At 45.9% G+C, this 20,845-nt stretch overlaps 1 protein-coding gene across 1 annotated transcript in view; it reads left to right on the top strand.

Moving 5' to 3' along the window:
* The window catches only part of LOC138250335 (acetylserotonin O-methyltransferase-like), a 962,469-nt gene that overhangs the window by 686,068 nt on the left and 255,556 nt on the right, over positions 1–20,845 (top strand). Inside the window, exon 7 of the mRNA XM_069205108.1 lies at positions 18,824–18,946. Within this exon, the coding sequence (XP_069061209.1) occupies positions 18,824–18,946 (123 nt within the window). The remainder of the gene's footprint in view (positions 1–18,823; positions 18,947–20,845) is intronic.

Raw genomic sequence — 20,845 nt, 5'->3', positions numbered from 1 at the left:
AGGAGTGAACAGGTGTACAGAAACCAGAAGAGTTACCATTCTATGAATGTGCAGATGGTGTGTTTGGCCAACCAGTGCATCTCCCATGTGAACGCAAAGTTTCCTGGCTCAGTGCATCACGCTCACATTCTGAGGGATAGCAGCATCCCTTATGTGATGGGGCAACTCCAGAGGCACCGTGTGTGGCTATTAGGTGAGGACAAGGACCCTATACTGTGTAAATAGTTGTCTGGGTCTGTCCCTAAGGGTGAGAGTGTGTCTAACAGTTGTCCCTCGACATTTGCAGGTGACTCTGGCTACCCCAACCTGTCATGGCTACTGACCCCAGTGAGGAATCCCAGGACAAGGGCAGAGGAACGCTACAATGAGGCACATGGGCGGACTAGTAGGGTTATAGAGAGGGCCTTCGGCCTCCTGAAGGCCAGATTCCAATGCCTCCATATGACAGGTGGTTCTCTATACTACTCACCAAAGAAGGTGTGCCAGATCATCGTGGCCTGCTGTATGCTGCACAACTTGGCTTTGCGACGACAGGTGCCTTTTCTGTAGGAGGATGGTCCAGACGGAGGTCTTGTGACAGCTGTGGAACCTGTGGACAGTGAAGAAGAGGAAGCAGAAGAAGAGGACATAGACAACAGAACCACCGTGATCCAGCAATACTTCCAGTGAGACACAGGTAAGAAGACATCACTGCCTCCTACATCTGATGAAATTGTTAGACCTATCATCTGTCTGTCACTTTCACCCAGTGTCTTGACCCTGATTTCTCACTTTCCCTTTCGATTTCACAGATGTGTGTCCCACTGTGTGACCTCTGCTATGTTACCTCATGGACTAGAGCTGTGTGACATAGGTATGTTCACAATACATTGGACATTGCTATTTCCCTCAGTTATTGCAAATACACAATTGTGAAAGCAGAGACTGACTCCAGGTTGTTTTGTGATGTAAGGGTGTTTATTTAAGTGCAAAATAGTGGAGGGGGTTTTAAAATGGTCAGGGGTGATGGTGGAGGAATGTCCATGGCAGAGTCCAGTCTATTAGTCTCACAGGTGCATTGTCCAAAGGGGCATAGGAAGTGGAGCTAGGGCAGTTTAAGGATGGACAGGGTGACAAAGTGGGACAGAAGGATGACAATCAGGGTGGTCTCATTTCTTGGCGGGGGTCTTGGCATTGTTCTCTGTCTTTGTCCTGGGTCTCAGGGACCGCTTGCGGGGTGGTTCTCCATCTGCAGGGGTGGGGTGCTGGTGTCGTGGTCCTGTGGCGGTGCCTCCTGTCCACTAGCACCGGCGGAGGTGGTGGGCAGTTCATCGTCCAGGCTAGTGTTAGGTGACCCTTGTTGTGCCACAATGTCCGTCCTGGTGTTCACAAGGTCCTTCAGCACCCCTACAATGGTGCCCAGGGTGGTATTGATGGATTTGAGTTCCTCCCTGAACCCCAAATATTGGTCCTCCTGCAGCCGCTGGGTCTCCTGAAACTTGGCCAGTACCGTTGCCATCGTCTCCTGGGAATGATAGTAGGCACCCATGATGTTGGAGAGGGCCTTGTGGAGAGTGGGTTCCCTGGGCCTGTCCTCCCCCTGTCGCACAGCAGCCCACCCATTTCCCCTGTTTTCCTGGGCCTCTGTCCCCTGAACCGTGTGCCCACTACCACTGACCCCAGGTCCCTGCTGTTCTTGGGGTGGTGGGTTAGCCTGGGTTCCCTGTAGTGGTAGACACACTGTTGCTTGACTTGTCCTGGGGACAGAGGTATGGGCCCGCTGGGTGGGTGCTGTGGTGGTGTTTCCTGAGGGGGGAGGCTCTGTGGTGGCCTGTGACTGTGTCAGGGGAACTGACTGTACCGAGGTCCCAGATCGGCCAGGCTGGTCATCTAGATCCAGTTGGACAGAGCTGCTGTCATCACTGTAAGCCTCTTCTGTGGGTGGAGTGGACATGTCTGGAACCTCCTGTCCTGGGACGTTGGGTAGGGGTCCTGCAGGGGTGTAAAGGCATGATTATTGCATCTGTGTGTGCCATGGTGTGCAATGGGTGGGTGACCCTGTACCCCAGTGCTTCCATTCTGGTATAGGACCTTGTGTGATAATTGTTTAGAGGTCTGTGTGGGTATGTGTAGTGGACATGCATTGGTGATGGGTGTCCATGCTTTGTTGTTGCATGCAGGGCTTGGTGTGGGGATGTGTGGTTTGTGATGGTGAGAGCTATGTGAGGAGTTGGAGAGATGGGGGTGAGGACGAGGGTGGGGGTATGTGATGGCATGCAGGTAGTGTGGGGGATGAAGTAGTTAAAGCTTTGACTTACCAGAGTCCATTCCTCCAGCTACTCCTGCGAGGCCCTCAGGATGCAGTATAGCCAAGACCTGCTCCTTCCATGTTGTTAGTTGTGGGGGAGGAGGTGGGTGTCCACCGCCAGTCCTTTGAACCGCAATGTGGTGTCTGGAGACCACGGAACGCACCTTCCCCGGTAGCTCGGTCCACTTCTTCCTGATGTCATCCCGTGTTCTTGGGTGCTGTCCCACTGCGTTGACCCTGTCCACGATTCTGTGCCATAGCTCTATCTTCCTAGCTATGGTGGTGTGCTGCACCTGTGATCCGAATAGCTGTGGCTCTACCCGGATGATTTCCTCCACCATGACCCTGAGTTCCTCCTCAGAAAACCTGGGGTGTCTTGGCGGTGCCATGGGGTGGTGTGGGTGATGTGTGAAGTGGTGTGTGTTGTGATGTGTGAGGGGATGTGTTTGTGTGGGTTGTGTGAGGTGCGTGGATGTTGTGTGAGTGATGGTGTTGTGTGCCTGTGGATGCTAGTTTGTAGATGGTGGTGTCTCTTTCTGGCCTTCTTTTGCAATTCTGGTTGTAAGGGTTTGTGGGTGATGTGGGTGTGTGTTTTATATTGTATTGGGTGTGTGAGAGTGGTATGTGTATGTGTATCAGTTGTGTGTATTTCGATTTGTCCAATATGGTTGTGTTTTGTAAGAGTGTGTGTATTTTGAACACGGCGGTGTGTACCACCAATGGAATACCGCGGTTGAAAGACCGCTGTGTGGATTCGTGGGTCGTGATAGTGTGGGCGTATTCCTGTTGGCGTGACGGTGTTGGTTTTATCGCCAGTTTATCACTGACCTTTGGTGTGGTGGACTTGTGTGGGTGTCTATATTTTGGCTGATTCCGAGCTGTGGGTCGTAATACCTGTAGGGGAATTCCGTGGCCATGGTGGTGTGTTGGCGGTCTTCTACACGGCGGTAAGCGGGATTTACCGCCAACGTTGTAATGAGAACCTCAATGTTTGCTTTTATGTTTGTTCCTTTTTAATTTAGAGCATTCTGCACTCAGTGGGTGGGATGTTCTGATAGCGTTAGAGCCCTTCTGCCTTGGGCTATACCAGTTGTTAAAGGCTTTCTCCCTCGTTTTAGGTCCATACTGCAGGCCTATAAATCAGGTTATAGCAGCAGGTTGTAAGGCTATAATCTTGTTTTGAGGGCAGCGCAGTGCAGTGGCGGCCGGCAGTTTTAGGAGGGAGGGGGTGGACGGGAAGCACACTCACACTCATTCTTTCACACACACACGCACGCATGCACATCCATTAACAACACTCATCAACATTCAAACATGCACACACACACACCAAACATTAATTTAAGAAGATCACACACTTACCTTCATCCTTGGAGAACCCAGGAGGGGTGGGACTGCTGCCTTCCATCACTGTCTGACCTTGGGTCAGCCAATGAGGAAAGGCAGCAGTCCCAACTTCGTCACAGAGTGGGATGGGGTCAGTGAGACTGCTGACCCCACCCCACTCTGTGACGAAGTGTCACTGATTGACACTCTTCCTGCCCCTTCCCTCGTCACCCGGGGGAGGGCCTCGAGGCACCTTTGTTGAGCCGAAGAGGTCACGCCCACAGGAGCTGTGACCTCTTCAGCCCAGCAAAGTTCAGCTCAGCCAGACATGTCTGCTTCTGGCTGCCTGACCTGAACATGAAGAGTGTCTGTCCGGCTGACCTTTGTTCAGCCTGAATGGCACTCTTCATGAGGGGCAAAAGGTGGGGGGGGTGGCCCCTCCGCCCTAAAGGACGGGCCATGCCTGTTGCAATGCTACTCTTCACCTTGCATTCTAGTACGGAATAGCTGAACTATGAATTCCAGACATACGTTCAACCTGTCAATGTACTTGATACCACAATGTAACAGATGATTTTAGAATTCTTCATTTTACACATGCAGAAATGGCAGTTTAATGGCATATATTCATATGCACACCAGCAAGATGTATAGCTATTGGTGGCTTTATTTGTATTTTTTAAGCCAACCTATGCATCAATAACTGAATAATGCACATCTTGCTGTACTTGACCCCATATTCAGGCTTACTTACTGTTTTCACAAAAGATATTCTTTCACAAAGGAATATGTGCTTACTTCTTAAAAATGTTTATACACAAGGCATAGTGACTAGGGTGACATGCATGAGAAGTGATTCTATCTAACAAAATGTTTTCCTCCAGCAAGAAATCCTAACAATCACTTAAATTGACATTAAGGGCCACATGTACAAAGCTTTTTTAGGTCGCAAACCTGCGAATTGGCCCATTGGGCAAGGGCTGCTCCCCAGGAAGGGCCATTATTTTTAGGCCATTTCTGCCCCCGGAGGGGGGGTTGGGGGGCGGAAACTGCTAGACACCAGGGATGATTTTTTTTTTGTTTCTTTTTTTTTTTTTTATATGTGGGGTCGACCCCTTAGGCAAGGGTCGGTCCCCGGGGGCAAAATTACTCTTAGGCCATTTTTATCAGGCCAATCTGCCCCCAAGGGGGACAGAAACCACCAGAGACCAGGGATATATATTTTTTTTACTTTATTGAATGAGGGGAGCGGCCCCTTGGGTAAGGGCCGCTCCCCGGGGGGACAAAATATTTTTAGGCCTTTTCTGCCCCACCGGGTGCAGAGCGGCCTATTTTTATTAGGCCAATCTGGCCCCAAAGGGGGCAGAAACCACTAGACACCAGTTTTTTTTTTTTTTGTATTATTGAATGAGGGGAGCGGCCCCCTGGGCAAGGGCTGCTCCCCAGGGAGGCAAAATATTTTTAGGCCTTTTCTGCCCCCCAGGGGGCAGATCGGCCTATTATAATTAGGCCGATCTGCCCCGGGGGGGGGGCAGAAACCCCTAGATAGCAGGGATAATTTTATTTATTTATTTATTTAGTTTTACATGTGGGAAGCGACCCCTTAGGTAAGGGTCGCTCCCGGGGGGCAAAATTACTCTTAGGCCATTCCTATTTTTATTAGGCCAATCTGCCCCCAATGGGGGGCAGAAACCTCTAGACAACAGGGATTTTTTTTTAATAGTATTGAATGAGGGAAGCGCCCCCTTGGGCAAGGGCCGCTCACCAGGGAGGTCAAAATATTTTAAGGCCTTTTCTGCTCCCCCTGGGGGCAGATCAGCCTATTATAATTAGGCCACTCTGCCCCCGGGGGGCAGGAAGCCCTAGACACCAGGGATATATATATTTTTTTGTTTACTTTATTTTTTTATATATGGGGAGCGACCCCTCAGGCAAGGATCGCTCCCCTGGGGGGCAAATTGTATTTATGCCATTTCGGCCCCCCTTGGGGGCAGATCGGCCTATTTTTATCAGGCCAATCTGACCCCAAGGGGGCAGAAACCACTAGACACCAGAGATTTTTTTTTTTTTCGTGTTCATTTCAATCAAGGGGAGTGACCCCTTAGGCCTGGGTCTTTCTCCGGGGGGGCACATTTATTTTAGGCCATTTCTGCCCCCCTTGGGGGCAGATTGGCCTATTTTTAGTAGGCTGATCTGCCCCCACGAGGGGCAGAAACCATTAGGCACTGGGGATTTTGTTTTGCGCCAATTTCATGCAAGGGGACCCCTTAGGCAAGGGTCACTCTACTGGGGGGGGGCAAATTTATTTTAGCCCATTTCTGCTCCCCTTGGGGGCAGATCGGCCTATTTCTATTTGGCCGATCTGCCCCCGGTGGGGAAAAAACCACTTACGCACCAGGGATTGGTGTGTGTGTTTTGTTTGGGGGAGCAGCCCCTTGGGCAAGGGTTGCTCCCCTTGGGGGAACATTACTGTTGGCCATATCTGCCCCCCCTTGGGGCAGATCGGCCTATATTTGGAAGGTCCATCTGCCCCCAAGGGGGAGGGGGGGCAGAAAGCCCACCAGAGACCAGAGAAGATTTTATTTTCAAAATAGGAGGATGGGGTTATGGCCAAACCCCCACCCCAAATGAATGGGGCCAAAGTTGTTCTGCCCACCAGTGGGCAGATGGGGCAATTACCCCCGATTAACACCCTGGGGGGCAGAAAGTCTACTAGATGCCAGGGAATTAAAAAAAAAAAAAAAAAAAAGTGTGGTGGTGGCTACCAACCAGTATGGGCATGGTTATGCCCCCACTCCAACTGAAGGGGGTAACAGTCTTTCAGCTCGCCCCCGCACACTAATATATCTTATCCCATGGCAAGCAAGAGGACATTTGATTATTTTGGGTTTTGGTTTTACATTTGGGCCATGAGAGCTTGGCTAACTCTCAAAATCGTCCGACTTTGAATAGTGATGGCTGCACTTTTTGGACTTTGGGATGCTGCCATGTAGAAAAATTCACAAGACCTAGACACATCTGAAAACTAAACATCTTGGTGAGTCCAGGGTGGTGTGCTTCACATGCACCCACACCATTTTCTTACCCACAATGCCCTGCAAACCTCCAACTTTGCTGGAAATCACACATTTTTCCCACATTTTTGCGATGGAGCCTTCCGGAATCTGCAGGAATCCACAAAATTCCTACCAAATAGCATTGTCTCATCTATACCGTTAAAAATTCTGCCCCACTTGTCAGCCTAAAATGCTTTTTTTCAAACTGCCCTTTTGGACCTGCTTTGGTTCCACCTCAATTTCTGCATGTTTTTGGCTCTTCCCTGTCACAGGCACTTGGCCCAGCTACACAAGTGAGGTATCATTTTTACCGGGAAACTGAGGGGAACGTTGGGTGGTAGGACATTTGTCCCGGTACGGTGATCCCACACAGAAATGTGGGAAAAATGTGATTTTTAGCTAAAATTGTGGTTTCCTGAGAATTCTGAGTAAGAAAACACTGGGGGATCCACGCAAGTCACACCTTCCTGGACTGCCTCGGGTGTCTAGTTTTCATAAATGTCTGGGTTTGATAGGTTTCCCTAGATGGCTGCTGAGCCCAGGACCAAAAATGCATGTGCCACCCAACCCGCAAAAACACGTAGTAACAGTAAACAGTGGGTAACAGAACCTGGTCAGAGCCCCGCAAGTCACCCCATCTTGGATTCCCCTAGGTGTATAGTTTTCAAAAATGCACAGGTTTGGTAGGTTTACCTAGGTGCCGGCTGAGCTAGAGGCCAAAATCTACAGTTAGGGACTTTGCAAAAAACACGTCAGATTTCAATGTAAAAATGTCATGTGTCCATGTTGCGTTTCCTGTCGCGAGCATAAGGTCCCCCTCTATGCAAGTGAGGTGCCATTTTTATTGGGAGACTTGGGAGAACACAGAACAGCAAAACAAGTGTTATTGCCCTCTTGTCTTTCTCTACATTTTTTCTTTCCAAATGTGTGTAAAAAAGACATCTATTTGAGAAATGCCTTGTAATTCACATGCTAGTATGGGCACCCCGGAATTCAGAGATGTGCAAATAACCACTGCTTCTCAACACCTTATCTTGTGCCCGTTTTGGAAATACAAAGGTTTTCTTGATACCTATTTTTCACTCTTTATATTTCAGCAAATGAATTGCTGTATACCCGGTATAGAATGAAAACCCATTGCAAGATGCAGCTCATTTATTGGCTCTGGGTACCTAGGGTTCTTGATGAACCTACACGTCCTATATTTCACTGCAACCAGAAGAGTCAAGCAGACGTAATGGTATATTGCTTTCAAAAATCTGACATTGCAGGAAAAAGTTACAGAGTAAAACGTGGAGAAAAATAGCTGTTTTTTTTACCTCAATTTCAATATTTTATTATTTCAGCTGTTATTTTCTGTAGCAAACTCTTGTAGGATCTACACAAATTACCCCTTGCTGAATTCAGAATGTTGTTTACTTTTCAGAAATACTTAGCTTCCTGGGATCCAGCATTGGTTTCACACCCATTTCTGTCACTAACTTGAAGGAGGCTGAAAGCTCAAAAAATAGTAAAAATGGGGTATGTCGCAGTAAAATGCCAAAATTGTGCTGAAAAAAGTGGTTAACTGATTCAAGTCTGTCTGTTCGTGTAAGCTAGGAAGATGGTGATTTTAGCACTGCATACCCTTTGTTGATGCCATGTTCAGGGAAAAAACCACAAGCCTTCTTCTGCAGTCCTTATTTCCCAATTGTTTGAAAAAAAAATCTTTTTGCTGTATTTTGGCTAATTTCTTGGTCTCCTTCAGGGGAACCCACAAACGCTGGGTACCTCTAGAATCACTAGAATGTTGGAAAAAAAGGATGCAAATTTGACATGGGTAGCTTATGTGGACAAAAAGTTATGAGGGCCTAAGCGCAAACTTCCCCAAATAACCAAAAAAAGGACTGACACCTGAGGGGAAAAGCCCTGGTAGCAAAGGGGTTAAGGGCAGTTAGTGGTCCCATGGACCACTGCCAACTCTTAAAAATGTAAACTGAAACATTTCATTTTTCTTCTTGAAACACATCCCATTTTCCTTTAAGGAAAACGAGCTGTATTTTTAAAAAACTTTGATTTATTTAAAAGCAAACACAGTTATCTGCTGTCTCATGAATATTAATAGGGTAGGTCAATTGCGTCCCTATTAGGAATCGCTAAATGTGTCAATGACACCTTTTACATAGGTGTTGGTGATTTCCTATTAGAGAATCCTAAAGATTCGCTGTTAGGAACTTGCAAAATGAAACATACGTACATGTGGCCCTAAATCAGCACTGTCTCTCCTACAATTCACATAAAAGGGAAATTAACATCTCTTTAAGAAGTACTACTTTGACCTTCTCCCTTTAATTGTATTGTCCCAGGGACCTGCCCCTTTGCAATGCTCTGTCACTCTCGAGCTAGCTTTGCACCTTACAATTGTTTCTCTTTAGTAATCAGCAATAAATAAACATGTTGAAATCCTTAACTGATACTCCTTCAAAGGTACCATAGTTCCTCTTCCTGTGATGGCATCACGATTGAATGTCCCATGACATCACATTGTGTGCTGTCATCATGTCAATGTGTGCTTTCTACCTGATGTACTTCCTGTGAGGCCAGCATACAAACAAAAAGTGAGTAATCCCCCTGGCATTTTGGAAATTGACGTCCTTAGTGCTGAACATAGTAACATGTACTACACTAGACTAACTACAGATTGTGGATTACAGAAGGAAATATGGATGATACTTGATTTTTAATAATCGAAACAAAGATAATGACAGAATGAGAAAATGGGTTATTATCGGGATGGTTGTGAGACATCACCAAGTGATATTGTCACTATTCTGAATCAGGTGGAGTTTCGTTACATTAAAACTTATCTCAGCCATGGGTCACTGGGGCACAGAGCAATCAGGCATAACTAAAAGCAAAACAAATGTAAAGCATTAATCAGTGAAAAAAAAGTAATAAGTAGAAGACATGACGATAAAATTCTCACTCCAATTTACTAAAATAGTACATATTTTTATATTTAGACATCAAAAAGAACACAAATCTGATGAAGGGAACTCTCCCTCTGCAATTCACTCAAATTTGTTTTATGAATTATTGTTGCATTTTACTTGTAGAAGTAGCCTATGACCCTCAAACATGAGGGTTGAAGCCAAAGTCAAGGTTTCAGGCAGATTTTGATGAACCACCAGTCAGGTGCAGGTGTCTTGTTGGTCTCGGACAAGCTTTTATCTTCGTACTTAGAAACTTGTCTGGTTCTCTTCCTCGTCAACAGGGCTTGTTGGTGGGGTCTTCTGTAGCTTGGGTCAGGCATTGGGCTCAACATCAGCAGACAAGCAAAGTCCAGCGGTTTGATATGAGCCTCAGTTCTTGATGGGAGCTCAAGTTTATCAACAAATTGCAAAACATCAGATTGGGTAAAACTTGAAGTTAGCTGCCCAGGGTGGCTTTGATAATGGCAGGTGAGTAAGTAGCAGTAGTGTGGTAGCCTCTCGTTCTTTTAAAAAAACATTGCCTTTGAACTCTAGGCTTCCAATTTGCAGTTCAATTCAGGGGAAAGAGTACACTCTAGCATCAGCTAAGGGTCCAGGATTTAAGAGGCTTCTCTTGGGGGCTAGGATTCGATCTCCCAGGATGCACCAGGAGGCTTCAGGGAAAATCCAGCAACAACTGAGAGGCATGAGACTGTTTTGTGTTCCTGGAAAGTAATAGGAGGTTAGTCTACTGGCCCATGGAGTCTACTCACGGGTCCTTGTCATAAGTAGCAGCAGGTCCAGCCCTTCAAATCTCTCTCTATGACTTTATTAGCAGGAGTAGTTCTCTCTTTCTGAAGTCCTGTCTTTGGCTTAGCAGGTGCAGTCTTCCTTGGTGCAGCCTTTCTTTCTAAGGTCCACAGGTTCAGCAGATGCAATCCTTCTTCTTTTGTTTCTGAGTTCAGTAGTGTTCTGAGGCTGGTACCTAGAGGTGCCTTTCTTATGCTAGTTTCAAGTACGTGGGTGGTGTGGACTCCTTACTCTACGAAGGCAAAATTCCATGGGCACCTTTATCCAACATTCCCGCAGTTCATATCTCTGTCCAAATTCAAGATATCATAATCATTCCTCCCTTGATCAGATCTACGACCACACCCTTGAGAAGTGTCCTGTATAATGAGCAGCTCCTCCTGGAAAACTCGTTCTGCTACAAGGTTTTCCTTTTTGGAAAAAATGCCTTCTACCTTGACAAAGGAGAGGGCAGGCTAAACTCTGAGTTGAATTTGTCTGTGACAGGCATCTAGCCCTTTGGAGATTAACCATCTGCAGTCACCGCCCTCTGTTCATCCTGTCAGGAGGAGGTCACACCTGCTCCCACATCTCTTGGCAGGAGGGCAGCAGTCTCAGATAACAACTGCTATAGTTAATCAGAAACAGCATCTTAAAACTTTGGGCAAGAAAGTGGTGACTTTCTAAAGTCAACTTTATTTTAAGAGTTACCTTAAATCAAACTTTAGCCACATTTTCGACAGTGTTGTTTCTAATTTAGGGCTGTGGGGCTGCACTTCTCTGAAATTCTATCTTTTCTGCGCAAAATATTAAATACATTAATTTATTTCGAGATACGGTCTCAGATCTACCTATAAATAAACTGATGCATTTAACTCTGCCTCACTCTGATCAAGCAGCCGGAAGCCAAGCAATAAATTAACTTTCTGCAATGTTCTGCATGACCAGGGCCTTCCTTTCTAAATCCAATCAGTGACATGGGAGCCTTTGATGATATTCACTGTAGGCCAGTGATGCAGTCAGCATTACAGTTTCAGGCATTACAGGTTGGATAACTGCATGAGGCCAGGTGTCATTCTCAGACATAGATCCCACCCGTTCCCATCCATCACAGTGTAGAAATGGATTCAACTGTGGTAAGTGAGATTTGGTGCTTTATCTTCAGTTATGGGAAGTATTAATGCTAAACTTGTATTAGGTATATTGTACTGAGATGCCTGGTAATTTTGACCTCCCACATTGTGACACCGAAGGCAGTGGCTGTGGGGGGCTTGGCTATTCAAAAGAGGAGCTGCTTTATTTGATCCCTAGCGAAGTTGATGCAAAGGTTGTGGAGGGGCTTTGCTCCCTTGTGAAATTGATCCAAATATACTCAGCTTTTTAGGGAGTCAAGCACATAGGGAGCAATTTGTGCATCAAGGGCCCGATTCACAAAGGTACTTACGTGTAGTAAAGTTATGAATGCGAAGTCTCCGCACTGATGGTGAAATCTCTGCACTCGGTGTAGAATCTTGGCTCTGAGAACTTTAGTGCAGAGATTCCGAACCGAGAGCAGAGATTCTGCCCCAACTGCAGATATACAGCCATAAGAGTAAAGACTCAGCATTCACAACTTTACTACATGTAAGTGTAGGTAAGTACCATCTTGCTTGGCATGTTACCCCCAAATTTACCTGTTTGTCAGTATGTTTTTGACTGTCTCACTGGGATCCTGCTGGTCAGGACCCCAGTGCTCGTTATTTGTGGCCTAAATTTGTATGCCTGTGTAATGACTAACTGTGTCACTGAGGCTCTGCTAATCAGAACCTCAGTGCTTATGCTCTCTCTGCCTTTAAATTTGTCACTGTAGGCTAGTGACTAAATTCACCAATTCTAATTGGCTCAATGGAACCCCTTTATAAGTCCCTAGTAAATGGTACCTAGGTACCCAGTGCATTGGAGTTCCAAGAGATCCTTATGGGCTGCAGCATTACTTTGGCCACCCATAAGGAGCTCAGACAAACCCTTTTCAGGACTGCCACTGCAGCCTGTGTGAAATAGTGCACACACTATTTCACCGCCATTTTTTAACTGCACGTAAGTAACTTATAAGTCACCCATATGTCTAACTCTGGCTAGGTGCAAAGTTACTAAGTGTGAGGGCACCCGTGCACTAGCAAAGGTGCCCCCACATTGTCCAGGGCAATTTCCCGGGACTTCGTGAGTGCGGGGACACCGTTACACATGTGCACTACGTGTATGTCAATACCTATATGTAGCTTCACAATGGTAACTCCGAATATGGCCATGTAAGGTGTCTATGATCTTGGACTTGTCCCCCATTCCAGTTCTGATATTGGGGGGCTAATCCCATGCATCCTGAGGGCTCCACCATAGGCCCCCAGTACTGCCAAACCAGCTCTCTGGGATTTTCTCTGCAGCTACCACAGCTGCCCCCCACAGACAGGGTTCTGCCCTCCTGGGGTCTGGGCAGCCCAGTCCCAGGAAGGCAGAGCAAAGAATTTCCTCTGAGAGAGGGTGTTACACCTGGAAATAGGTGATAAAGGCTGGGGAGGGGAAGCCTCTCCCAGCCTCTGGAAATGCTTTGACGGGCACAGATGGTGCCCTCCTTGCATAAGCCAGTCTATACCGGTTCAGGGAACCCCCAGTCCCTGCTCTGGCACAAAACTGGACAAATGAAAGGGGAGTGACTACTCCCCTCTCCATCACCACCCCAGGGGTGGTGCCCAGAGCTCCTCCAGTGTGTCCCAGACCTCTGCCATCTTGGAACCAGAGGTGTGAGGGCACTCTGGAGGCCTCTGAGTGGCCAGTGCCAGCAGGTGAAATCAGAGACCCCTCCTGATAGGTGCTAACCTGTCTAGGAGGCCAATCCTCCTCTGATGGCTATTTAGGGTCTCTCCTGTGGGCTTTTCCTCAGATAACGACTTGCAAGAATTCACCAGAGTTCCTCTGTACCTCTCTCTTTGACTTCTGCCAAGGATCGACCGCTGACTGTTCCAGGACACCTGCAAAACTATAACAAAGTAGCCAGAAGACTACCAGCTACATTTTAGCACCTAATCCTTCTGGCTTTCTTGACTGTTTCCTGGTGGTGAATGCTTTGGGGGCTGCCTGCCTTCATCCTGCACTGGAAGCCATGATGAAATCTCCTGTGGGTCGACGGAATCTTCCCCCTGCTCCAGCAGGCACCAAGCATCAGCGACACTGGTACTCTGGGACCCCTCTCATCCTGACGAGCGTAGACCCTAGAACACAGGTGGTGTACCCAAGTGACACAGACTGTCCAGTGGTCCAACTGTCCAAATTTGGAGGAGGTAAGTCCTTGCCTCCCCTCTACCGACAGTAATCCTGTGCACTGCATGAACTGCAGCTACTAGGGCTTCTGTGCTCATTTCCATGAAATCCTTCAAGCACAGCCAAGCCTAGGTCCCCAGCACTCTGTCCTGTGATGCTCAGCCCCCTGAGTTGATCTCCGTCTTTGTGGGACCCTCTTTTGCAGTGTTGAGATGACTGCTGTGTTCAGACTTCTTGAACCAGTGTTCAAGTACTTCTGTGGGTGCTACCTTCTTGTGCGTGGGCTCTCTACATTGCTGAGGGCCCCCTCTGTCTCCTCTCCCAAGTCGCGACATCCTGGTCTTTCCTGGGCCTGGGCAGCACCCTTTTTCTTCAACTGTGACTCTTGCAGCTACAAAGGCTTGTTTGCAGTATTTTGCCAAAGAAACAACTCTGCACCCTCCAGCACTCCGTGGGACATCTTCTGCATAAAGGAGAAGTTCCGAGCACCTTTCATTGTTGTAGAATCTTTAGCTTCTTCTATCCAGAGGCAGCCATTTTGCACCTTCATCCGGGGTTTAGTGGGTCCTGCCCCCCCTGGACACTTTCACGACTCTTGGACTTGGTTCCCTTCCTTTTCAGGTCCTCAGGTCCAGGAATCCACCTTCAGTGCTTTGCAGTCTGTTGTGGTCTTTGCAAAATCCTCTATCACGACTTTAGTGTGTTTCTGGGGAAATAGCAGTACTTTACTCCTACTTTCCAGGGTCTTTGGGTGGGGTATCTTGGACATCCTTAGTGTTTTCTTACACTCCCAGCGACCCTCTACACACTACACTAGCCTAGGGGTCCATTCGTGGTTCGCATTCCACTTTCTTAGTATATGGTTTGTGTTGCCCCTAGGCCTATTGCATCCTATTGTATTTTACAGTGTTTGCACTACTTCCTGACTGTTTTACTTATCTGATTTTGGTTTGTGTGTATATTTTGTGTATTTTACTTACCTCCTAAGGTAGTATATCCTTTGAGAAGTTTTTGGCACATTTTCACTAAAAGAAAGTACCTTTATTTTTAGTAACTCTGAGTATTGTCTTTCTTATGATATAGTACCTATATGATATAAGTGGAATAGTAGGAGCTTTGCATGTCTCCTAGTTCAGCCTTGGCTGCTCTGCTATAGCTACCTCTATCAGCCTAAGCTGCTAGAACACTACTAATCTACTAATAAGGGATAACTGGACCTGGCACAAGGTGTAACTACCATCAGGTACCCACTATAAGCCAGGCCAGCCTCCTACACTCCCCATCTTGAGTGGCGACATCCTGGTCCTTCCTGGGCCCGGGCAGCACCCTTTTTCTACACCGCGACTCTTGCGTGTAGCAAGGCTTGTTTGCAGTACTTTGCCAAGGAAACCACCCTGCATCTGCCAGCATGCTGTGGGACATCTTCTGCACAAAGCAGAACCTCCTACCTCATTCTTTTGGTGCAGAACCAGCATTTCCTTCCAACCGGAGGAATCCATTTTGCACCTTCATCCGGGGTTTAGTGGGCTCCCTCCCCCCCGGACACTTTCACGACACTTGGACTTGGTCCCCTTCCTTTACAGGTCTTCAGGCCCAGGAATCCGTCTTCAGTGCTTTGCAGTCTTGTGTGGTCTTTGCAAAATCCCTTATCACGACTTTAGTGTGTTTTGGGGGAAATAGCAGTACTTTACTCCTACTTTCCTGGGTCCTCGGGTGGGGTCTCCTCTATACCCTTGGTGTTTTCTTACACTCCCAGCGACCCTGAACACACTACAGTTGCCTAGGGGTGCACACGTAGTTCGCATTCCACTTAGTATATGGTTTGTGTTGCGCCTAGGCCCATTGCATTCGATTGTGATTTACAGTTCTTGCACTGTTTTCTGACTGTTTTACTTACCTGATTTGGTTATCTGTGTATATTTTGTGTATCTTACTTACCTCCTAAGGGAGTATATCCTCTGAGATATTTTTGGCACATTGTCACTAAAATAAAGTACCTTTATTTTTAGTAACTCTGATTATTGTCTTTCTTATGATACTGTACCTTTGTGATACAGTGGTATTGCAGGAGCTTTGCATGTCTCCTAGTTCAGCCTTGGCTGCTCTGCTATAGCTACCTCTATCAGCCTAAGCTGCTAGAACACTTCTACACTCTGCTAATAAGGGATAACTGGACCTGGTATAAGGTGTAAGTACCATTGGTACCCACTACAAGCCAGGCCAGCCTCCTACAGTAAGTGCCTTCATGAATCGGGCATACAGTGTCCTGATTTGTGGAATACCCAAAAAATGACAAAAAACATAATGCTATGAGTATACAAGCCTAGAATATTGAGATCATACTTGGTGCTTATTAAGGTCCTGATATATTCAGATTGATGGGCACAATGATTATAGAATATGGTATCCTCAATATGGACATGTTTTGATTTTAAATACAAATGCTGTAGCATGCTGGATATTTGTGGTTGCGAAATCTGGGGATATGGCTCTGTCATATGACATTGAAGAGACATTCCCGGGCCTAATATTCATCACAGTGAAGGAGCAACAACCATTCACAAAGCCAATAGTCCTGGCAGCTTTACGTGTATGTCACTAGAAGCGTTATATATCTGTATGCAATAAAAGAAAGCTCAGAGACAAACCAAAATACTGGTCTGGGGAAACACTATACGAATCATAGAAATTTGGTTTGCGTGTTTAAGCCATGCCTCTTCTAGAGACCTCCACTTTTTTATTTCACTTAAAGCCTTGTCTGCAGATATTTCTATATGACTGATTGCAGCCAGCAGCTGTGGGTGCTTCCCCAAGCTTGGTTAGAGCATTTCCATCCTAGGCAAGCACACACTTCAAAAGGCCTGAAGTTGTCACACTGTACAATTTGCTTACTACAGTAACTGGTGAACATATTAATGCAGAAAGATGTGGAGCTGTTTTGAATGTGTTTAAATATTTCAAGAGTACACATTAACAATTAGTTTATAACTTTGCTTTCTCACTACATTTTTTATTAAATTTGTTTTAAAATGAACTATTTGCCAATCTTTTTTCAGATTTTTCACTGGTGGACAGCCCCTCTGAACCTCATGTTTGTTAATCGAGCTCGCTCATGTTGCTCGTTACATAAAAGTCATACCCAACTTTTATGCTCAACCACTTTAAAATGGTACCAGCTGCCACTGATTTTGGATTTAAGGTCACAATTATTTTGATGTCTAGAAGTATTATTTTGGTGAGCACAATTGGAAGTTAGCACTTAGCATTTGTGCCAGTTTAACCCCATGTAAGTCAATGGGAATTCCAGCATTGCTGCTTTAGAAATGACAATGGTGGGTTTTCACTGCTGGGACATGTAAAACCTTAAAGAAACATGTCCTTCTTGTTTAATATACTGCACCCTGTCTTATGGACATTTAAGGTGTATCTTAGGGATGACATATATATTAAAAAGGGAGGTTCGAACTTTGAAAAAAGGGCTATTTTGTCTTGTTGAGTTGGCAGTTTAAAAGCTGTCCGACTAGGCTTTCACCTTGTCCCTGCAGTGATAGCAAAATTAGCGCTGCAGTCCACTAGTGACAATAACCCTCAGGTCCTGGGTACAATGTGTACCATGTACAAGAGACATATATGTGAGTTCAATATGCCAATCAGGTATTAGACATTTGCATATACATTTGAGGGGTCATAGCATATACACGGGGGACTGTCAGCAGGGACCAGTGAACTTGGGACTCTGAAAACCAGCAGCATCATTCTAAAAATTTGGGAGGTAGATCTTACTAAAGGAGGCATTTCCATACAGTCACAATATATTAATCAGCAAGGTGAAAGCAAACAATACAAAGTTCAAGCTATTAACAATGATTATACATTTCCAGGGCAGTTTAATCAGGAATATAAAAGTAAACTGAGCAAAATCTGCTAAATATTAACTGTGGATGTCTTTCCAATTATTTGAGACCTCAGCACCAGAAATTCGGACATTTTGGAAAAGTTAAAGAATTTTGGGGCATATTTATACTCTGCGCCAGATTTGCGTCTTTTTTTTACGCAAATCCGGCGCAAACTTAACTCCATATTTATACTTTGGCGCTAGACCCATCTAGCGTCAAAGTTCTGGAGTGTGCATCATTTTTTATACATGAAAACCTACCTTGCGCTAATGACATGCAAGGTAGGTGTTCCTGTGCAAAAAATTACTCTAAGGCATTTGCGCCTTATTTATACTCCTGTGCCAAAATTACGCACGAGAAGAGGTGGGCCTTATAAAATGGTGCTAATCCTGATTAGTGCCATTTTTTAACGCCAGGGCAGGCGTTAGGGGACCTGTGGGCTTATTTCTCTGGTGGGAGACCATGGAAGCAGTCCACAGGTGCCGTTCTCTGCACCCAGGGACACCCCCTGCCACTCTCGCCCACCCCTGGAGGACACCCATGGATGGGGGGACCCATCCAAGGTAAGTCCAGGTAAGTTGTTTATTTTTTTTTTTAAAGTGGCATGGGGGGCTACCTTGGCCCCCCTACATGCCACTGTGCCCAGTGACCATGCCCAGTGGACAGAAGTCCTCTGGGCATGGCCATTGGGCATGGGGGCATGACTCCTGTCTTTTCTAAGACAGGAGTTATTTCCATGGGGGTTGTGCATCATAAAATGACGCTAGTCAGGTTAGCGTCAATATTTTTGACTCTAACCTCACTTGCACCATTCTTTCACGCACAACCCCCATTCTATCCCTACACCTCCACTGCCGGGTTAGCGTCATTTATTTTGACGCTAACCAGGCCGCAGTGCTGGCTAGCATCATTCCATAAAAAAGACGCCCGGCTGGCGCGTAGGAATGGCGGTAGTTGGCGTTAATCTTTTTGACGCAACCTGCGCTAGCACAGGTTGTGTCAAAAAGTATAAATATGGGCCTTTGTATGCAGTATGAGTCGAGTACCAATACTTTTAAATCATCACACCCTAGACCTCTGGAACAAAGATGTACTCATGTTGTATAGCAATAACCAGACCAACATGTATTGTTATGCATCTGTCTAATAATAGGAACACAAAATGACGTTTTTCAGAAAGCACGTCACTAAAAATATATTCTACTTTCAATGTTTTTATTACAGGAGACTTTTTTGAAGATCCAATTCCAGAAGCAGATTTATACATTTTAGCCCGGATTATCCATGACTGGAATTATGACCAATGCCTGCAACTATTATCAAAAGTTTACAACTCCCTCAAATCAGGTACTTGTTTCCTTGCAGTGAAATATGTCAACGTATTAATCACTTCCTGTCTGAACAAAATGAACAGAATCAATAGATAAGTGCTAATAATGACCAGAAAACTGAGTCACCATGATGCTATGAAAAAGTTCACCTTATTTTTGTGAAAGATAATGACTGAGTCCAGTGTGATTTAAATCTGATCAAATGTGCTCTCATAAACAAAGTTACACCAATTGATTGGTACCAACATAGCAGCAGCCTAGTATGAGCTTGACTCTGAAAATGAAGAAATGTTGGGTCGGTAGAGGCAAAATTTCGAAGCCTGGTCTCAGAGCGAAACGCATCAGCAGCAGGGCTCTTTTTTACTATCAATTTAAATGCAATTTGATCGTGGGCATTCTTGGATTCTCTGTCTTTTTCAACCAATTACACTCCCGTTCCTTCTTCCTGTTGTGGATCTGAATTGACTTTGAGCTCTGTTTTTTTTCTGTCTCTGCCACCTGAAAGGATAAAATCACCAGACTGAGTAGGAACAGCGCAAAACCAGAATGACCAATCAGAGCAAAAAGCTTGCTAGTGGCATGAATGTCCGCATACAGTAATAATATTAAAGTGATATCGAAAAAGAAAGGCAATGGCCCATATTTATGGATGGTTAGCGTCGCCTTAGCGCTATTTATTTTGGCGCTAAAACGGCACTAACCGAACTCCATATTTACATTTTGATGCTAAACCCATCTAGCGTCAAAATATTGGGGTTAGCGCCATTTCTAGGATGGACAAAACCACCTTGCGTCAATGAGATACAAGGTAAGGCGTTCCTGTCCTAAACACAATGATAACCCCCGGTGCCATATTTAACTCCCGAAGGAAAAACAACACTAACTAAGGAAGCGGACTCAAAAAAGGCAAAAAGGCCGATTAGCATCAAATTTTAATGCCTGGTCAGACCAGTCGTTAAAAAGAGGCTCATACACCACCACTCAAGGAAAACACACAGAAGGAGCTTTGGAAATGTCTAGGACAACATGGAAGTCATACTGCTCCAGCTTGGTACACACCGTAGACGTCTGCGAAGACAGCAGATCCCTCCACCACAGCAGCAACCACAAACACCACAAAGGGGTCACAGAAGGAGGGAGAGGGTATTCAGACAGCGGAAAAACCATCCTTGGAATGAGGGAACAAGATGTGGTCCAGATGTACAGACTCAACTGGGAGTGCATTGTATGCCTGCTGCACCATATTGCGCCACACATCACAGCATGGGTGCAAACTCCCCATAACATTCCCCCCATGACAAAACTCCTCACTGTCCTCTATATGAAGGCGTCTGAACCATTCCAGAGAACTGGTGCACAAGTGGCTGGCATCTCCCAGTCATCCTTCTCTGTCTTTCCAACAAAGGGCCTGGACGCAGTCCTAAGCCTCACACCCCACCACATCTGCTTCTCAAACACTCAGCATCTGCAGCAGAAGACCAAGCAAGGCTCTATCAAATTGCTGGGTTTCCGCATGTTCTGGGTACAATGGACTATACCCATGTGCAACTGGTGCCACCTGCATCAACAGAATACCTATAATAGAACTGCAAGCATACACATTCTATCAATGTGCAGGCCATCGTGGACCACCATGGGCTCTTCAGCAACATCCTGGCAAAATATCCCAGCAGCGTCCATGACGCATACATCTTTTGTCATTGCCACTTCAACCAGTGGTTCCACGATGGCCAATATTGCAATGAGCTACTCATAGGTAAGCCACCATACCAATTATTACACACAACACAGCAACCATCTAGGACAAACAAGACAAACACCACACTAAATACACATGGGCAGGGCCACAGACATGTACAGGCAACAACACATTTGCAACATGCCACACTACATTGTATACATGGCATGTCACGAA

This window comes from Pleurodeles waltl, chromosome 8 (assembly GCF_031143425.1).
Source record: "Pleurodeles waltl isolate 20211129_DDA chromosome 8, aPleWal1.hap1.20221129, whole genome shotgun sequence".
NCBI classification, from domain to species: domain Eukaryota; kingdom Metazoa; phylum Chordata; class Amphibia; order Caudata; family Salamandridae; genus Pleurodeles; species Pleurodeles waltl.
This window is presented reverse-complemented; position numbering and strand designations above follow the sequence as displayed.